Below are 16049 nucleotides of genomic sequence, written 5' to 3'. Positions count from 1 at the left end.
CTATAATTAATAAGTAATCAACTGTGAAAGTTACATGGTGATATCTGTTAGTTAAAATATTTTCCCTATTCACACTTAGTGTCTCCCCTTAAAATGGGCTGCAATGGGAAATGTGGCATCACTGATTTCCGTATTTTTCGATACTTTCCAGCACTTGGATCTCTTAGGACTTTTTATATGTTATAGAGGAGACTTTTATGATTAATAAACATTTGTCAGATTTTCTGTTGCAATTAGTGCGTGATTCACCCCTTTTTTCTCACAAAATACTCGTAACCTCTTTAGAGAACATGTGCTAGCTTAGAAATAGATGCGTCTTTTCAACCCACTGAGACATATGAAATATTATACTGCACACATAACAAACTGGGAATTTGAATCGTAAATTGAATCACAATTCTAAAAACTCTTAAAACCTAAAAATACATTTCTCTATGTACAAGAAACACTTACTAAATCTCTGCCTAACGAAAAACCCGCCAAGTGCTGATGGACCAACTACAGTTCTGAGTGCTTTCTAAAAAAGGATAAGGTTAGCTATATTCAATAATTTTCTTATTTTAAACAAATCACATGAACAGAATAACACCTACAATGAAGTGATCCTACGAACAAGTATTGTCTGTGTATCCCAAATCTGATATATCTTATTCCTCTGTGCCATAGAGCTCCACTGTTGTCTGAAAACTATTAAAAACACATCACTGAGGCACACTGTTGCACTGGGTGACATGTTCCTTCTTTACCATAAACACACTCACTGTGGTTTAATTTGACTCAATCCCACATAAACTGTCCTGCTGCTGTACATTAAAACAAGTGTACCTTAAGTGTATATCTGCGACATATAACCCATAACCCATTTCAACTATATTTTATGGACAGGTTTTTAAAGGTTAACCTTTGGGACTTAGGGCTGGCTGCCACAGTCAGAGTGGGGAAGTCTGAAAGTTTTGAAAATCACACTAACACATTGTTGGTTTTGGTCTGTTCATGGGATTTGTGACATCAAGAAAAATATATAGAATAACACAAGACTTGTCTTGTAGGAGTTACATGTATGTATGTTGGTGTTGGGGAAACTAAAGGGAACACACACACACAAACATGAGGAGAACATGCAAACTCCAGACAGTAAAGAACCAGTCAGCCGTGCTGACAGCCCTAACAACTAAAAAAACATGTGACATTTGTGGAACTAAAACTAAATAAATCATAAAGTATTCATATTTCCATGAAACAACAATCAAAGGCTGTACAAACAGCATTATACTCTTTACTATACAACCTATCACATCTTCATTCAGCTTGTATTTTTATGCCACAGTTTCGGTGCATTCCAGCCAGTCCTCATTATGTGAACGCTCTATAAACAAGTGCTTGGTGACAGGCAGGCAACACAGTGTGAATACTAAAACAGCTCACAGAGAAACTCCTGCCGCTTTTCTCGGCTGCTCCTGCTCGACTCGTCTGTCCAGAAATTGCAGGTTGATTGGTTTAGCAGGGCAAAGCAGGGTTCTGGTGACCGGCAAAACTGTGGTTCCAGCAGGATCCGGCCTTATCTCGTATTGTTTTATCAACTTTAAAATAAAAAAGAGACGTTTGTTCAAGTAGAAATACGTGAAATCTGTTTTTGGCAGGATATGCATTTATGTGAGGCACAAGAGTGCAGACACAGTCCACATTGCGTTTAATTATTACTAACTGCAGCTGACTGAATTATAACAGGCTTTAGCGTTACTGTCAAATGGCGTGTGTTATGTATCCATTCTACTGCCAAGACTAACAAAAGAAGAACAGCCATACCTCTGTGCTTTGGTAGTGTTGGTAAGTGTTTAAAAGCTCTGTTCACAAGGTTTTACGGCTGAAATGTTGGTTTGGGTGCAGCAGTAGTCAAAAGCCACTAATAAAAACATGTAAAAAAAACAACAACAACAACTGATACATACTGATACAATAATCTGCAGACCTACTGGTGCTTCAATCATACAGAGCTTTCCTTCACCACACTACTGAAGGAGTGCTCTGTCCTTGGAAATATAACATTTTACTCAAAGTTTTTTTAAATTGTGTTTCTGATTAAAATTAAGTAAAACGTGTATAAAGCCAAACATATTACATTAAAATAATAATAGAATAACTTAATAATAATTACATTTTTGTTTAAATTACATTTGATTTAGTTTCCTGGTAGAGCAAACTGCACACTCTCATTTACTAGGAAAACGGTAATGCTACAGGATACAATGATATTTTAGAGTCTTTCTTATCTCTATTTTAATCAATAGTGAGCTTCCAACTTTGTGGCAACAGTTTGGGAAGTACTTCTCCTGTTTCAACATGACTATTCTTCCAAGCACAAAGCCAAGTCCCAGTGTTGTGAAAGAACTTGGCTTGCACAGAGCCCTGACCTTAAAGCCATCCAACACCTTTAGGATGAACTGAAGACCTTATCACCCAACATCAGTGCTGGACTTTGCTAAAGCTCTTGTGACTGAATGGGAGGAAATCCATGCGACCAGGTTCCAACATCTTGTAAAAACTCTTCCCAGAAGAGTGGAGGATGTTATGGCAGCAGATTAATGCCCACGTTTTTGAAATGATCTAAATGAAGTGTTCAGCATGTAGTGTAGTTTAAAACGTGCTCGCAAAAAGTGTTTGCAAAAAGAATGAACAAGATTCAGAATACTGATAACTTCACACAGACTTCCATTTCTTAATCTACAGAAAAGCACCAGAAATGAATGATAACAGCTTTGACAGAGAAAGCAGATCTACGGTCATGGTAGCAACAGCAATGAGATGTCCTTACCCTGGATAGGAGGAGATACATCTCCAGCTCAGCCACCCGTCTGCCCAGACACGCCCGGATCCCAAAACCAAACGGCACTGACCCGAACGGGTGGTGCTTGGACTTCTCCTCCGCTCCTCGAAGCCAGCGCTGTGGCAGGAAGGTGTGGGGGTCGGGGAAAATATTCTCATCATAGGACACAGCATAGTGGCACAGGTGGAACAGCGTCTGTGAGAGAGGTCATTCCTGTTACAGTGTAATACTATGGATTTCATTAAGGAAGTAAAATGTACACAGGACCTTTATACATTCATACCAGTAGCTGGTAGGCTTAAAGCTTTGTGATTATTAGCTTTAGATGAAGTGAGGTTCCAAAGTTTAAAGTCTTAAATGTCAGAACATGTCAGGGCTTGTTGTTGTGTCTGACATGTGTCTCACGTTTTTGGGGAAGAGATGATCTCCAACCACAATCTCGTTTTCAACAGTGACACGGGCGTTTCCTGGTACCACTGGATACAGCCTGGTGACCACAGAACACAGTGAGGAGTCAACAAGTTTTATCTGTTTGTTTGGGAAACAATGGAATCACAATGAAGACAAACCATTGATAAGTGTCCTAGATATAAGGACGGTATCTTCTTATCTTACTCTCGGCAAGACAGCAAATTAAGAAATTTCCCAAAATGCTGAACTATTCCTTTCAGTGACAGCTGAAACTTTATCCCCTGTCATGACCAACCACACTACCTCTGGACATTACCTCATTTGCGAACTTTTCTTCTCTTCTTATGCTGAAACCTGCTGCTATCTTATGCATGTGTGTGTGGGAGGGTGTGTGTTGTCTGGGAGGGATGGGAGGGTAGGGCTGGGCAATATTTCAATATTATATTGATATCGTGATATGAGACTAGATATCGTCTTAGATTTTGAAGAATTGTAATATCGTTACATGGTAAGTGTTGTCTTTTCCTGGTTTTAAAGGCTGCGTTACAGTAAAGTGATGTCATTTTCTGAACTTACCAGACTGTTGTAACTACGCTATTATTTGCCTTTAACCACTTAGTCATTATATCCACATTACTGAGGATTATTGATCTAAAATCTAAATGTGGAAGATATTTTGTGAAAGCACCAATTGTCAACCTTACAATATCGTTGCAATATCGACATCGATGTTTGGTCAAAAATATTGTGATATTTGATTTTCTCCATATCGCCCAGCCCTATGGGAGGGTGTCAGTCAATTGTGGGTGGGTGAGTGTGTGTGGGAGAGAGAAAAGTGGAAAGAGTGGAATGTATGTAGGGGATGGGGGGTGTTTGTTTGTTACATATTTTAGATATTTTACTAATTATTTATCTTTTTAAAAGCACTGTTCTGGAGCGGCACTTTGAATTTCGTTGTTTTAATACACTGTATTCATGCAATGACAAATAAAGCTTGATTTGATTTGATTTATATTACACTATCATATATGGCATCAAAAAATGTTGTTAATCAAAAGGTAGAGTTCAATATTTTTATTTGTCTAGTAATAAGATAGATGTCCACAGTTTGGACCCCGGGTGATGTTATCTCCTTTTAGTCAGAACAAACATAGTGGTCACTGCAAGAAACTGCATGTCCTGCAATCAAGTGTCCTATTAATGTAATATACAAATAAAAATGAAAGAAAGCCTCTAACCGTAGAGTCTCTCTGATGATGGCCTTCAGGTACGGCATCTGAGCAATGTCATCGTTGTTTGGCACCTTGTCCCCAGGGCAAACACTTATCACTTCCTGGTATAATTGTTCCTGGATCTCTGGCTCCTGAGCCATTAGATACAGAGACCACGAGATAGTGTTGGAGGTCTGCAACAGAGAGGAACGCACACTGTTATCTTCAGGGTCTCTTTAATGTAATGTTTGGTGCCCTCTCTCTGAGCACTGATTTGGTGATCTTTAGGTTGAAAGTTGTCTGGGTTAGAACTGGGCTAACTTTGGAAGTTTTATAGATGCCTAGTAGAGGATGGATACCCGAACCGAGCCCGTCGGTAGCCGAGGGGCCGGGCCGGGTTCGGACAGATATTTAGAAATGATGTTCGGGTTTGGGTCAGGCTCGGTCACATCAGCGCGATAAGGCATTGAACATTTTAAATTTAAAAAAGCTTATTATACCTGCGTATATATACACGTGTGCTTCTTGCCCCGTGTGCACTGATGCTCATCTGTTGACATTTCCGAATGCCTTCCTACAGTTGCTTAATAAAAGCGGGCTTTCCAAACAAATAAACGTACATGTGTCATTAGTATGAGGAAAAAAGGAGATTTTAACTGTGTCGGGCTCGGGTCGGGCTCGGTTACTGCTCTGTCGGACGCGGGCCGGGCTCGGACAGAAAAATGCGGCCCGGTCAGCACTCTAATGCCTAGGTTACATAAAACTGTTCAATATTCTAATGCATACTTTTTAATGTGAAGCACAATTTCATGTGTTACAATGAGGCATTATGCATACATTGCTCTACTTTAAGCCAATAAGACAACTAAATGTAGGAAAAGTTAACTACTGTACAGTAAATCCCTCCCTTGCACAGAGTGAACACACTGCATCTACTCACTGTGTCGACTCCTGCCAGCAGGAGTTCGGTGATGCTTCCCAGGATCTCAGTGACCGTCATCTGATCACTGAGCAGCAGGTGTGTGAGGTATGCCCCCTCCACGTTCTGGTCCAGGTTCACCTTCCCCTGGATCTCCTCCATTTTTTGCTTCACCAGCTCTTCAGCTATGAGACAAATTCATCTTTTTTTATTTCACATGGGAGAACCAACACTAGGAGGAGACAGGCTCGACACTTTTGCTCACTAGATGGCAAAAGAAACACACTTTCAACTGACGGAATAAGAGGGAATAAGGAATAAGGGCAGCAGGACCTATGAGGTGGACTTGGGACTTTGTGGGAGTTACCAGAGCCTAGCGTCCTTGAAATGATTTATTGATGCAAATGGCCATGAAGCGTGAGCTCTAATAACCTTTTGGGTCCTATTTTAACGATCTAAGGGGTTGTACTTAGTGTCTTCATTAATTCATAGGTGTGTTTTTGGGCGTAACATGCAATAAACCAATCAGTGTCATCTCCCATTCCCTTTAAAAGCCAGGTGCGTTTGTACCTTGGCGCATTACTATTATGATAGCGGATTTGCACCGTAATATTTTTATTTGTAATGTTTTGCATGTTTGTGTTGCTGCTGCGCTTCCCTGCGTGTGTGTAACAAGCACGGTGTGTGCACGCTGTGCATGAGCCTAGGCGCATTTTACTAATGCGCTGTTAAAATAACAATGAAATGCTGCGTTATTGACTTTAGACCAGGTTTTTGTTGGTCAATGCCGCGATCACTTCCCTCTGCCTCAAGATAGCAATATGCCAAGAATTCACCTGAACACACCTCCCTGTAAGACCAGCACGCCCATGGGCGCAAAGATTGGCGCAGGTGCATTTGCTATTTAAATGACGTGGGCGCGGGATGGTCTTAATAGCAAAGACATTTGCGTCTGGCTTTATGCCGCCGGGTTCAAGATAGGGCCCTTAGTGATTACAGTCAGTAATGGGGAGTGGCAGAAAAGGGGCTGTCAAGGGACCCATAACACTAATGCCACCTTTCTACCAAACAGTCTAGATCAGTCCAGTCCAATTCAGTTCAGTTAATTTCAGTTTGGTTTGACCTGCAACATAACATGAGGGTTAAACAGTAACCCTCTTTCTGTAACAGAATTGCCTAAAACAAGCTACACTTTGACTCACTGATGGAAATGAATGCTGCTCACCGACTCTGAAGAGATTATCCCAGGCTGCCACAAACTGCTTCCAGAAAGGCATGTAGGGCCAGACGGCCTTGGGGAAGAGGACGATCATAGGGGAGAGCCGAAACATTTCCCCCACAGAGAAGATGAACTTCTGGGTTTCCTCGGGTACCACATTGTTCATGCAGCCCATACGGGTCTCAAACAACACCGAACAGATCCCTGCATATACAGATACAGTTGTTATACAGAGATTGCTTGGCTTCTGTGGGACAAAACAAGTGATTTTAATATAACATGCACTGGTTATTTTCCTCCTTTCCGGAGCACATACACTATTTACACTATGACCAAAGGTATGGACACCTAAATATTCCACTCATATGTGATTGTTGAAGATGTCATTCAAAACCAATGGGCATTAATCTGCTGCTATACGAGCCTCCGCTCTTCTGGTTTCAGGATTTTCACCAGATTTTGGAGCCTGGCTGCAGAGATTTGCTCAGCCACAAGATCATTAATAAGGTCCAACACTGATGCTAGATGATAAGGTCTGGCTCACAGTCAGTGTTCCAGTTCATGCCAAAGGTGTTGGATGGGGTTGAGGTAAGAGCTCTGTGCAGACCAATAAAGTTCTTTCTCACCAAACCGGGAATTAAAACCACTGATACTGATCATATACAAAGTATCTAATCAGCTGTCAAGGCCAAAAGACTCAACAACTGTGTCAAGTCAAGTCAATACCATGAATGACTGCAGTGCACACACACACACACACTGACAGGTTGCCCTACATATATATAGCTGACTTATTATCTGCTCCACCCAGTAAAGAGGTCAATGTGTTGTTGCAATCATTACTTAACAAGTACTTTAATAGTAGTATCCAAAACTGACTCCACATTGACAAACTACAACAATAAAATACTACTGGTTCTTAAGAAAAACAGAATAATATAAGATTCTATAATAAAACGTAAAAGAAGCCATTCTGCATACAGTAATTAGTTGTGACGACCACTCTGCTCTACTTGGTGTGCCTTGTCGGTTCTCTGGTTGCCTTTCCATCCCATAGGGCTATCAGTGTGTTAATACCTGCAAGCTACCTGAAGACTAGGGGGAGTTTAGCTAGTTTCTGGTTAGGCAGTTAGAGGGACGGGACTGTGTTGAGGTTTTGGCTGTGTGACAGGTTAGGTGTTCACAGGTTGATGTGATGGGTTTTCTTGCCTCTCCGAGCAGATACTCTGTCAAGAGCACTTGGCTCTTAAATGTGCTGTGTAATCTCCCTAGTCTTCTATCTGTCTGACTATAACTTAATTATCTTATATTATACCTGCTGTTTTATAGTTTGCTTCTTACTTTTTGTGTTTTTAGAGGTAACATGATGAAATGATTGACATAAGTAAAAAAGTACTGCAGAACACAAACATTTTCCATTGAAGTTGTGTGGGATTATAACAGAGTGCAGTTTCTTTCATTCATGTACGATTTATTTAACCAGCAACTATTAAGTGACATGCATTTAGTCTTTTAGTAACCTCTATTACAACCAATGTGTTTTCAAGTATCATAAAAAAAGATGAGTTTCCACAGTTGGTTTCCTTTGTTTGTTCTCTGCTTACCTTCAAAAGCAAATTTGTAGAGTTCTCCAGTCAGGTCATTGACCATAACTCCCTGGCCGCTGGTTTCCCTCAGCCAGGCCACTCTGTCGATGAAGTCTGTCACCACCCCGTTGATGGTGTTAGCATAGGAGGAGACGTGTTTGGGCTTCAACATCCGAGGATTCAGGATGCTGCGGATGCGCTGCCAGTTGGCTCCCATTCTACAAATGACAATTATTAAAAGGCAATGGGCTTCCAGACAAAATGAGATAAAGTTGTTTAATACCTAGTCAAGCTTTAAGATCAGCTTTGAGCTAGAGAAAGACAGGCCTGCATCACATCATGTCACTGGAAACTTCTTTATCTTTGAAATGATGCCAGTTTCAAAGTGGAAATTATTACATTAGACTTATAGGACTCTTGTTTACATGCCTATTTGAGCTTTTAGCTGCGACCATTTGCTTCCTCTCGCTTTACTCTAAACTATTCTTTCATTTGTGAATGAAATTCATGAAACATTTTAAAAACACCTGTGTTATGCAGGTTGTTTTTAGTGTGAGGATGCAGAGTTGTTAACATGTCAGCAGCTCTCTAATATAAAAAAATTCACTACTAATGACGAGTGCTGCTGCAACAGGTTTGACAGGAAAAAACGAATAACAACAAGGCAAAGCTGATATTCCTCCCACTCTGTGCTTCGTTAATGAACCCTGTGTGGTGGTTTGGGTTTTTTTTAGTTCTTTGTTGTGTGTTTCTCTGTTGGCCCTGCCTTTCTCTGTCTCCTGTGTTTTCCCTCCTCCTGCCTGCACCTACACCTGTTCCTCATTCCACAATCACTGCTCTCATGCCACACACCTGCCAGCCATCTACAATCAAGCTCAGTATTTCAACCCCGGCTCCACTCACTATCTTCGCTGGATCATTGTCTCTGCCACTCTGCCATCAGCTCCATGCCGTGCGCCCGTCCCCAGTCAACTGGCTTCACCACTCGGTTCTTTCCCTACGGCTCTCCACTTCATCCTACCTTCGCTCCCGCTTCCAGCCTTCCCTCCTTGGATTCTCCCTGCTCCCCGGACTTCTGTGTCCCCTCCTCGGTTTCCCCGCGATCCCCGAGATCCCTCGCCTTCCTATCCCAGTGAGTCCCTCGCCATCCTATCCCCTGTCTTCCCTCGCCATCCTATCCCCTGTCTTCCCTCTCCATCCTAGCTTCTGCCCCTGAGTCCCTCGTCCTCCTAGGCTTTGCCCTTGAGTCCCCTAGCTCCCTCGCCATCCTACCCCAGAAAGCTCCCTCGTTATCCTTCCCCAGCCCTCGTGTCTCCGCTCCTGTTTTTTGGCATCCGCCTCCCTGATACCATTAAGTACACATCAAGTACAAAGCACACAGCAACTTAATACATACAGTAGTTTCCCAAGAATTATATTGAACTAGAACTTAAATAACTGACTTCCTCTTTTGAATCAAATTATTCATTAGATTGTACAGTTTGTTTTGGTGTTAGCCAGTGCTTTAAGGCCCTTGGTTGCAAAATCACAACATCACCTTATAGGCTAAAAAGGTTATTTTAAAGACTGCGTTTACATCGTCAATGAGTCCTACTGTCCTTTTAGTATGATAATTAAAGAGCATAATAGGCTAGCCAGACAGCATACATTTAGTGGAATGTGTAAAATTATTAGGAAAATAGTTGGGCTTTTTAAAGGATGGTTCACGTTTCTTGCAGTTTGAGTCAGCCAAATTAACAAAATTACGAAGTTAAAGTCTAACAATTTCCCTGTGTTTCCTGGGACATTGTTTCTTGCTGAGCTGTCACAGAGCAAAAGTAAAACAGGGGAATTTCATACAAAAATTTGGAGGATACTCATGTGTATAACTCTAACTTCTGAATCCTCATAGCTTCATTTGAATGTTTATTTTGTTGTTTGCACAAAACGAGGACTTAGGATTTTTGTTGGAGGGGATCTGTTCACAGCCAGTATGGACAGCAGGAACAGTTACAGTGACTAATAACTCTTTAGATGTACCGATCGGCATATTGATTATTGTTTTAAGTAGGGCTGCAATTAACCATATTTTTCATTGATTAATCTGCCGATAATCCTTCTGTCGATCAACTTATCAAATAGTTAACTAATCGTTGCAGCTCCGGTTTTAGGACAGATTTGAGGAAATGTGAACCCTTTGGAACACAGAAGTGGATGTAAAGCTTGAGGATCTATGGGGGTGTCACTTACTCTGTCAGGGGTCCGTGGGCCTGGTTCCTGAGCTCTCTGTAACTCCTCCAGTGGGGCATGTCTGACCGGACCGGGAGTCTGCCCTCCTGCCTCAGCACCTGCTCTATCAGCTCGGCGCTGGCCACGTTCACCACCACCAGTGGGCCGTACTTTGACTTCCACAGAGGACCGTAGATCTTGCTGTGCTCAATCTGTAAGCAAAGAGTGTGAGTTATTCATTGAGTTATTAGATGTTCAATGTACTAAATTACTTAACATGTACTTAGCACAATCAGTTGCCTACTAGAATTAGAAAGTGAACATTTCAGCCTTTCAGCTGGGAAACTAATATTTGCAACGTGTTAATTTACACATGTAACCTTAAAAGGAACTGTTCACCCAAATCATAGGAAAAAAAAACCACTTCTCACTTACTTCTATATCGTTAATTAAGGTAATCTTCATCAATAGAGCTTTGCACTGTGTTTGCATAAATGGTTAAAATCATTGCACAAACTGCTGAGGTAGAATGTTTTGTAATTAAGATTTTGCTTTTGTATGTGTATTCACAATGTTTTGAAGATACTGTAGCTGGCACTGATTGAAGGCCTGTGAAAGAAACACACATTTAGTTTGCTTATTCCAACATGACATTTTTGGTTTTTGGGCTGCATGTGCCAAAATAATGAAACTGAACTGACTAAAAGTTATTGAATGTTTCTAGTTTGTGCAATACTTAAATGCAATGTCTTAATGGGTTGGCACCTATGCTACTTTTCAAATGTATTTTGAGGCGGCAGTTAAATCATTACAAAGTGGTAAAAGTCCGGGCCCGGATGGCTTCCCAGCCGAGTTTTATAAAACATTCTGGAAACAGCTGGCCCCACACTTATTAGAGATGTTTACTGAGTCTTACAGGTCAGGCACACTTCCCTACACCCTAAACCAGGCTTGCATTTCTCTACTTTTAAAGAAAGGTAAAGACCCACTCTCTTGCGGTTCATATCGTCCCATTAGTCTGCTGAATGCTGACTTCAAATTATTGTCCAAGTTGCTAGCCAAACGCTTACAAGTTCAATTATATCTTTGGATCAAACTGGGTTTATTCGCAACAGACCTCCTTTTTTAATCTTAGAAGGGTGTTTAATGTGGTTTATAAACCTCCTCCAATCGCTCTCCCAGAAGCTCTGATAGCACTGGACGCAGAGAAGGCATTTGACAGGGTAGAGTGGAATTATCTTTTTTTCATTTTGGGGAAAAATTTGTTTCATGGGTCAGATTGTTATATGCTTCTCCTCAGGCCTTGGTCAGGACAAATGGCACAAATTCTGAATATTTTCAGTTACATCGCTCTACAAGGCAGGGTTGCCCTTTAAGCCCGCTCTTATTTGCCATTGTGATGGAGCCTTTGTCAATTGCTCTGCGGTCTCATCCTGATATTTGTGGTATAACCAGAAATGGTGTAGAGCTGAAGGTGGCGCTGTATGCGGATGATCTTTTGCTGTTTACGTTCTATTCCTGCAGCCCTCTTAGTCCTAGACGAATTTAGTAGATTCTCTGGATATAAACTTAATCTGGGCAAAAGTGAAATGTTTACTGTTAATGGAGAGGTAAATGTAAATCCACTTTGACTCCAAAACATGCCATTTAAGGTTGTGAACTCTGGCTTTGTTTATCTCGGAGTGTATGTTGCCAAAACGTTGGTTAATCTCTATAGGGAAAATTTTCTCTTTCTGCTCACAAAAATTAAACAAGATTTTGAGCAATGGTCGCTATTAAACCTTTCTGTTGCTGCCAGAATCAATACAATTAAAATGAACATTTTCCCGCGCTTTTTATTCATTATTTCATTCATTCATTATACAATTCAGTTCATCTCCATGACACTGGGTTCAGGGAATACATTTCAGATGCAAAACCAATGCACACACAACTGCCTACCATACCATTAGAGGTAAGTAAGAAAATAGTTATTATATATATATATATATATATATATATATATATATATATATATATATATATAATATTTATTTTTTGCAATTTGGGTAAACTGATCCTTTACAGAGACTACAGTAATTTAACTTGTCTTGCAATTAATGTATATGCAGAAATCAAGGTGAATCAACGAAACCCAAAAAGCGAAATCAACAAAACATTCTACACCAAACCAAACAGAATCACTCATTCCCTTTTACTTACTTGTAATTGTTGCGTCGTTTGGAAATATCCCTTTAAAAAAAGCCAGTTTAAGGTAGTCATGAAACTTGGTCCGCCTAATTCGTCCATAGTTTTTATTTTGACGTTGTCACCCATCACGGTGGCGGGGGTGGAGGACACGTCGCGGCGGTGGATCTTCCCATGATTCCCTGGATTCAGTCCCGCTGTCACTCTGTGAATCCCTTCATGCTGCTGACGGCTCACTCGCAGTCCGATGTTCAGCAGAGATTTTCGGAGCATTTTAACCGTATAAACCGTCTGCTTTTCTGCAGTGTCTGAGGTCCAAACAACAGCAGCGACGACAGCTATGGAATTCGATTTGTGCCAATATATTCAAACAAAAATGACTCACTGAAGCAAAAAAATGTCATCTCAAAAGTAAAACTCATAACTTGCAAACAAATTATTTGTGTAAACGTAAATCGGTCTTTCACTTGTTTGATAACATTTTCTTTTGTTTACGGTTTTTTCTGCTTCTTTCTCACTGATCAGACTTTTGCTCTCTCCAGAATAAATCCAGTAGTGCCACTGTAAAGGGTGTACGGCTGCACTGAACAATATCTGGTTGTCATTAAAAAACTCTTTAGCCAATGGGAAGACCTGAAAAGACCCACCCACACAAACAAAAAAATCTGGCAGCGCAAAGTAGGGAGCGGGGTCATCGTAACCGCAAAACTGACAGTGAGAGCTTAAGTCTGATCAGTAAGAAAGAAGCAGAGGGAACTGTAAACAAAGGACATATCAAACAAGTAAAAGTCCAATAGTTTACAATTAGGCTACATAAATATTTGTTTGCAAGTTTTACTTTTGAGATGACAATTGTTTTGCTTTAGTGAACTGTTTGATACTTAAGAAGTTTAGTTTGAACATATTGGAACAATTGTAATTCCAAACAACAGTCTGTCTGATAATGGCTCCTTGTTTGCACTGGCACAGCGCAGGAGACTGCTTAATAAATAAATTCCAACCACTTAGCCAACTGTGGACTTTGATATATAAACTTTGTCTGACTAACACGCATGTTCAAAAAGATCTGTTGATATTTTAGTTTACTTAGTTGAGAGAATAACTACAGTACAACACGTTGTTTTTACATGTATTTTGTTAATGTTCAAAATGACAAATAAAGCGATTCCTAAAATATGACACTTTAATAAGGGGGGTTAACTTAATGAATAACTTGGAGCTTCTAGAGAAGCACATATAACAAGATCAAACTACAAGGATACAGGATTCAACTACAGGATTCAAAAGTTTTCTTCCGTACTGCTTTTCTGCGTAGACTTTCTTGTCTTGTAGTTTTACCTTATATTGTTTGGATATGTGTGTAAATGTTATAGATCCATTTTTGGGACACTTTGCCTTCATAGGTTTTGTCTAAAGGTTGAGTTCAGAATTTGAACATTTCACTGATCCTGATCTGGTGAACTGATCCTTTATACAGTAATTGAACTTTTCTTGCAATTATAGTCAATGCAGAAATCAATGTGAAAGAAAATTAAAACTAGTTTGACAAAACTACTACGGACATAGCTGTGTACATTATTTCCAAAGTCAAGAATGTACTTTCATGCCCATTAAGAAATCCCATTTGGGAAGAACAAATACAGCATGTCTTTGCAGAAAAAGTGTCACTGGAAAATCCAAAGACCTCACTGTGAACTATTTTAACATAGGGACTATTTCTCTAGTAGAAAGCAGTTCCAATGCAAAACTGTCCACAGTGAAGTCTGTAGAATCGTTGAGTCACCGGGACATTTCTGGAAAGACAATTACAGAAAGTTGCAGTTGGTTTTTTTTTTTATTCTTTAAGCACCACAAATGAAAGATCATTCACTTCCATTGTATTGGGGTGGAGGCAGAAATTGAGACTTATATCTTCATGTAAGGCAAACCACCTACAGGGCTAAGTAAAATATGTCTTCTTGTAATGACCCTTTAAAATGAAAATATTACCTCAGCAGCTTCTTTTTCATTTCCCCTTTGATGTCTGACCTGGAAGACAGCACCTATCTTTTTTGCACCTTACAACTTAAATCTATTGCCCAGGTTGTGACCTGAATAGTTAAAACATTTATGAAAAAGATTAAGGGGTAAACATAATTTATATAATATAATCAATATGTTTTATGTTGTGAGCGGTCAACTTGTGGGAACAATTAAAATACCTTTTTGAACCTTGTTACTCTATAGAAAGGTTGTATAAAGGCTTCTGCAACCAACCAAGACTAAAAATGCTCCAGGGTATAAGTTTCAGTTTCAGGTAGATGGTCAAAGAGATTAACAGGCTCACTGCCAAAGAGAACCACACAGGTTTTCACATGTAGTGTTTCTAGGGTAGACACTACTTTACACATCCTGAAGTTTTCACGTTCCACCCGCTGTCGGTTGAGCAACAGCACTCAGAACAGACTTCTGAGTATATGGTCAGTCTAACACATGTAGTAACATGTAATGTTGCCTAGGATTGTGTTTCACCTCAATTTCTCATTTGTTTATCAACAAATTAGTGAAAAAAAGAGAAGTACAATTAAATTACATAATAAAGCCCAAGTCAGCAGAAATGTGTAGTGCAAAGTCATGTAAAGGTGTGAAGATCTTTTGAACTTTTTATTTTGAGCCACTGGTCAAGAGCTGGAGATGCTTTGCTCATCACCACTGATGTGAGCACATCCATTGTAGATAACTAATGGGTAGTTTAGTAGTATGAATTTATCATATCATAAGGATTTATGTAAAAAAAAAGTAAAATAAATGTAGTGTTGTACAAATGTCAAATGTGTACTTAAGTACAGTACTTGAGTAAATGTAGGCTACTTAATTACATTCCACCACTGATATTTATAAAGCATCTCATATATATTTACTATGTCTGTTCTGCTCCTACCCTTCTCTCTGGTTTGTATTTGTGCCTGGGATCACTAAAGGGTTATTTCATATCAGTGTGTATACATTTACAAATGCAGCATTCAAGCCTCATGCTGCCACAACCACTTTCCTTTAAGATAGGGAAAATCTGGTTGTAAAACCCTTCCATTCATTCACTCAAACCTTTATTTAACCAGGATAAAAACTCCTTGAGATTACAAATCTCTTTTGCAAGAGTGTCCTGGCAAGTGGCAGCAGCATGGTTTCAAAATAAATACAAAGACAATAACAAATTAAAAACATACACACTTTCACTCATCATATTCAAACAACAATGTCATCATAAAAAAAAAATCTGGGTCCTAAAACAATTTAAAATCAATGACAGACAGCCTTTCTTCAAGATCCTTTAGAAAGCCTTTAAAAGAACAAAATGAGACCAACTCCTTCAACCGTAGTTCATTCTGAAGCTGATTCCATGCAGATGGTGCTGCAAAATTAAAAGCCATTTTGATCAAGTAAATCAAAATCCAGGTGCTGTTGCTTCTCTTAAACAGGACCAATCACAACTGGGACCATCAAT

The 16049-nt window shown here is 39.9% G+C and overlaps 1 protein-coding gene across 1 annotated transcript; it reads right to left on the bottom strand.

Annotated features, from left to right (window-relative positions):
* Positions 1-258: 258 nt before the first annotated feature.
* On the bottom strand, positions 259-13138 carry si:dkey-91i10.3 (cytochrome P450). The gene is made up of 9 exons (XM_031276590.2): positions 12581-13138; positions 10400-10590; positions 8189-8388; positions 6591-6788; positions 5387-5550; positions 4474-4640; positions 3230-3311; positions 2813-3019; positions 259-1580 (listed from the first exon to the last, which is right to left on the bottom strand). Exons 1-9 carry the CDS (start codon positions 12836-12838, stop codon positions 1422-1424), a joined length of 1626 nt encoding a protein of 541 aa, XP_031132450.1. The 5' UTR covers positions 12839-13138; the 3' UTR covers positions 259-1421.
* Between the last annotated feature and the right edge of the window lie 2911 nt (positions 13139-16049).

Source organism: Sander lucioperca, chromosome 8 (assembly GCF_008315115.2).
Source record: "Sander lucioperca isolate FBNREF2018 chromosome 8, SLUC_FBN_1.2, whole genome shotgun sequence".
Classification (NCBI taxonomy): Eukaryota; Metazoa; Chordata; class Actinopteri; order Perciformes; family Percidae; genus Sander; species Sander lucioperca.
This window is presented reverse-complemented; position numbering and strand designations above follow the sequence as displayed.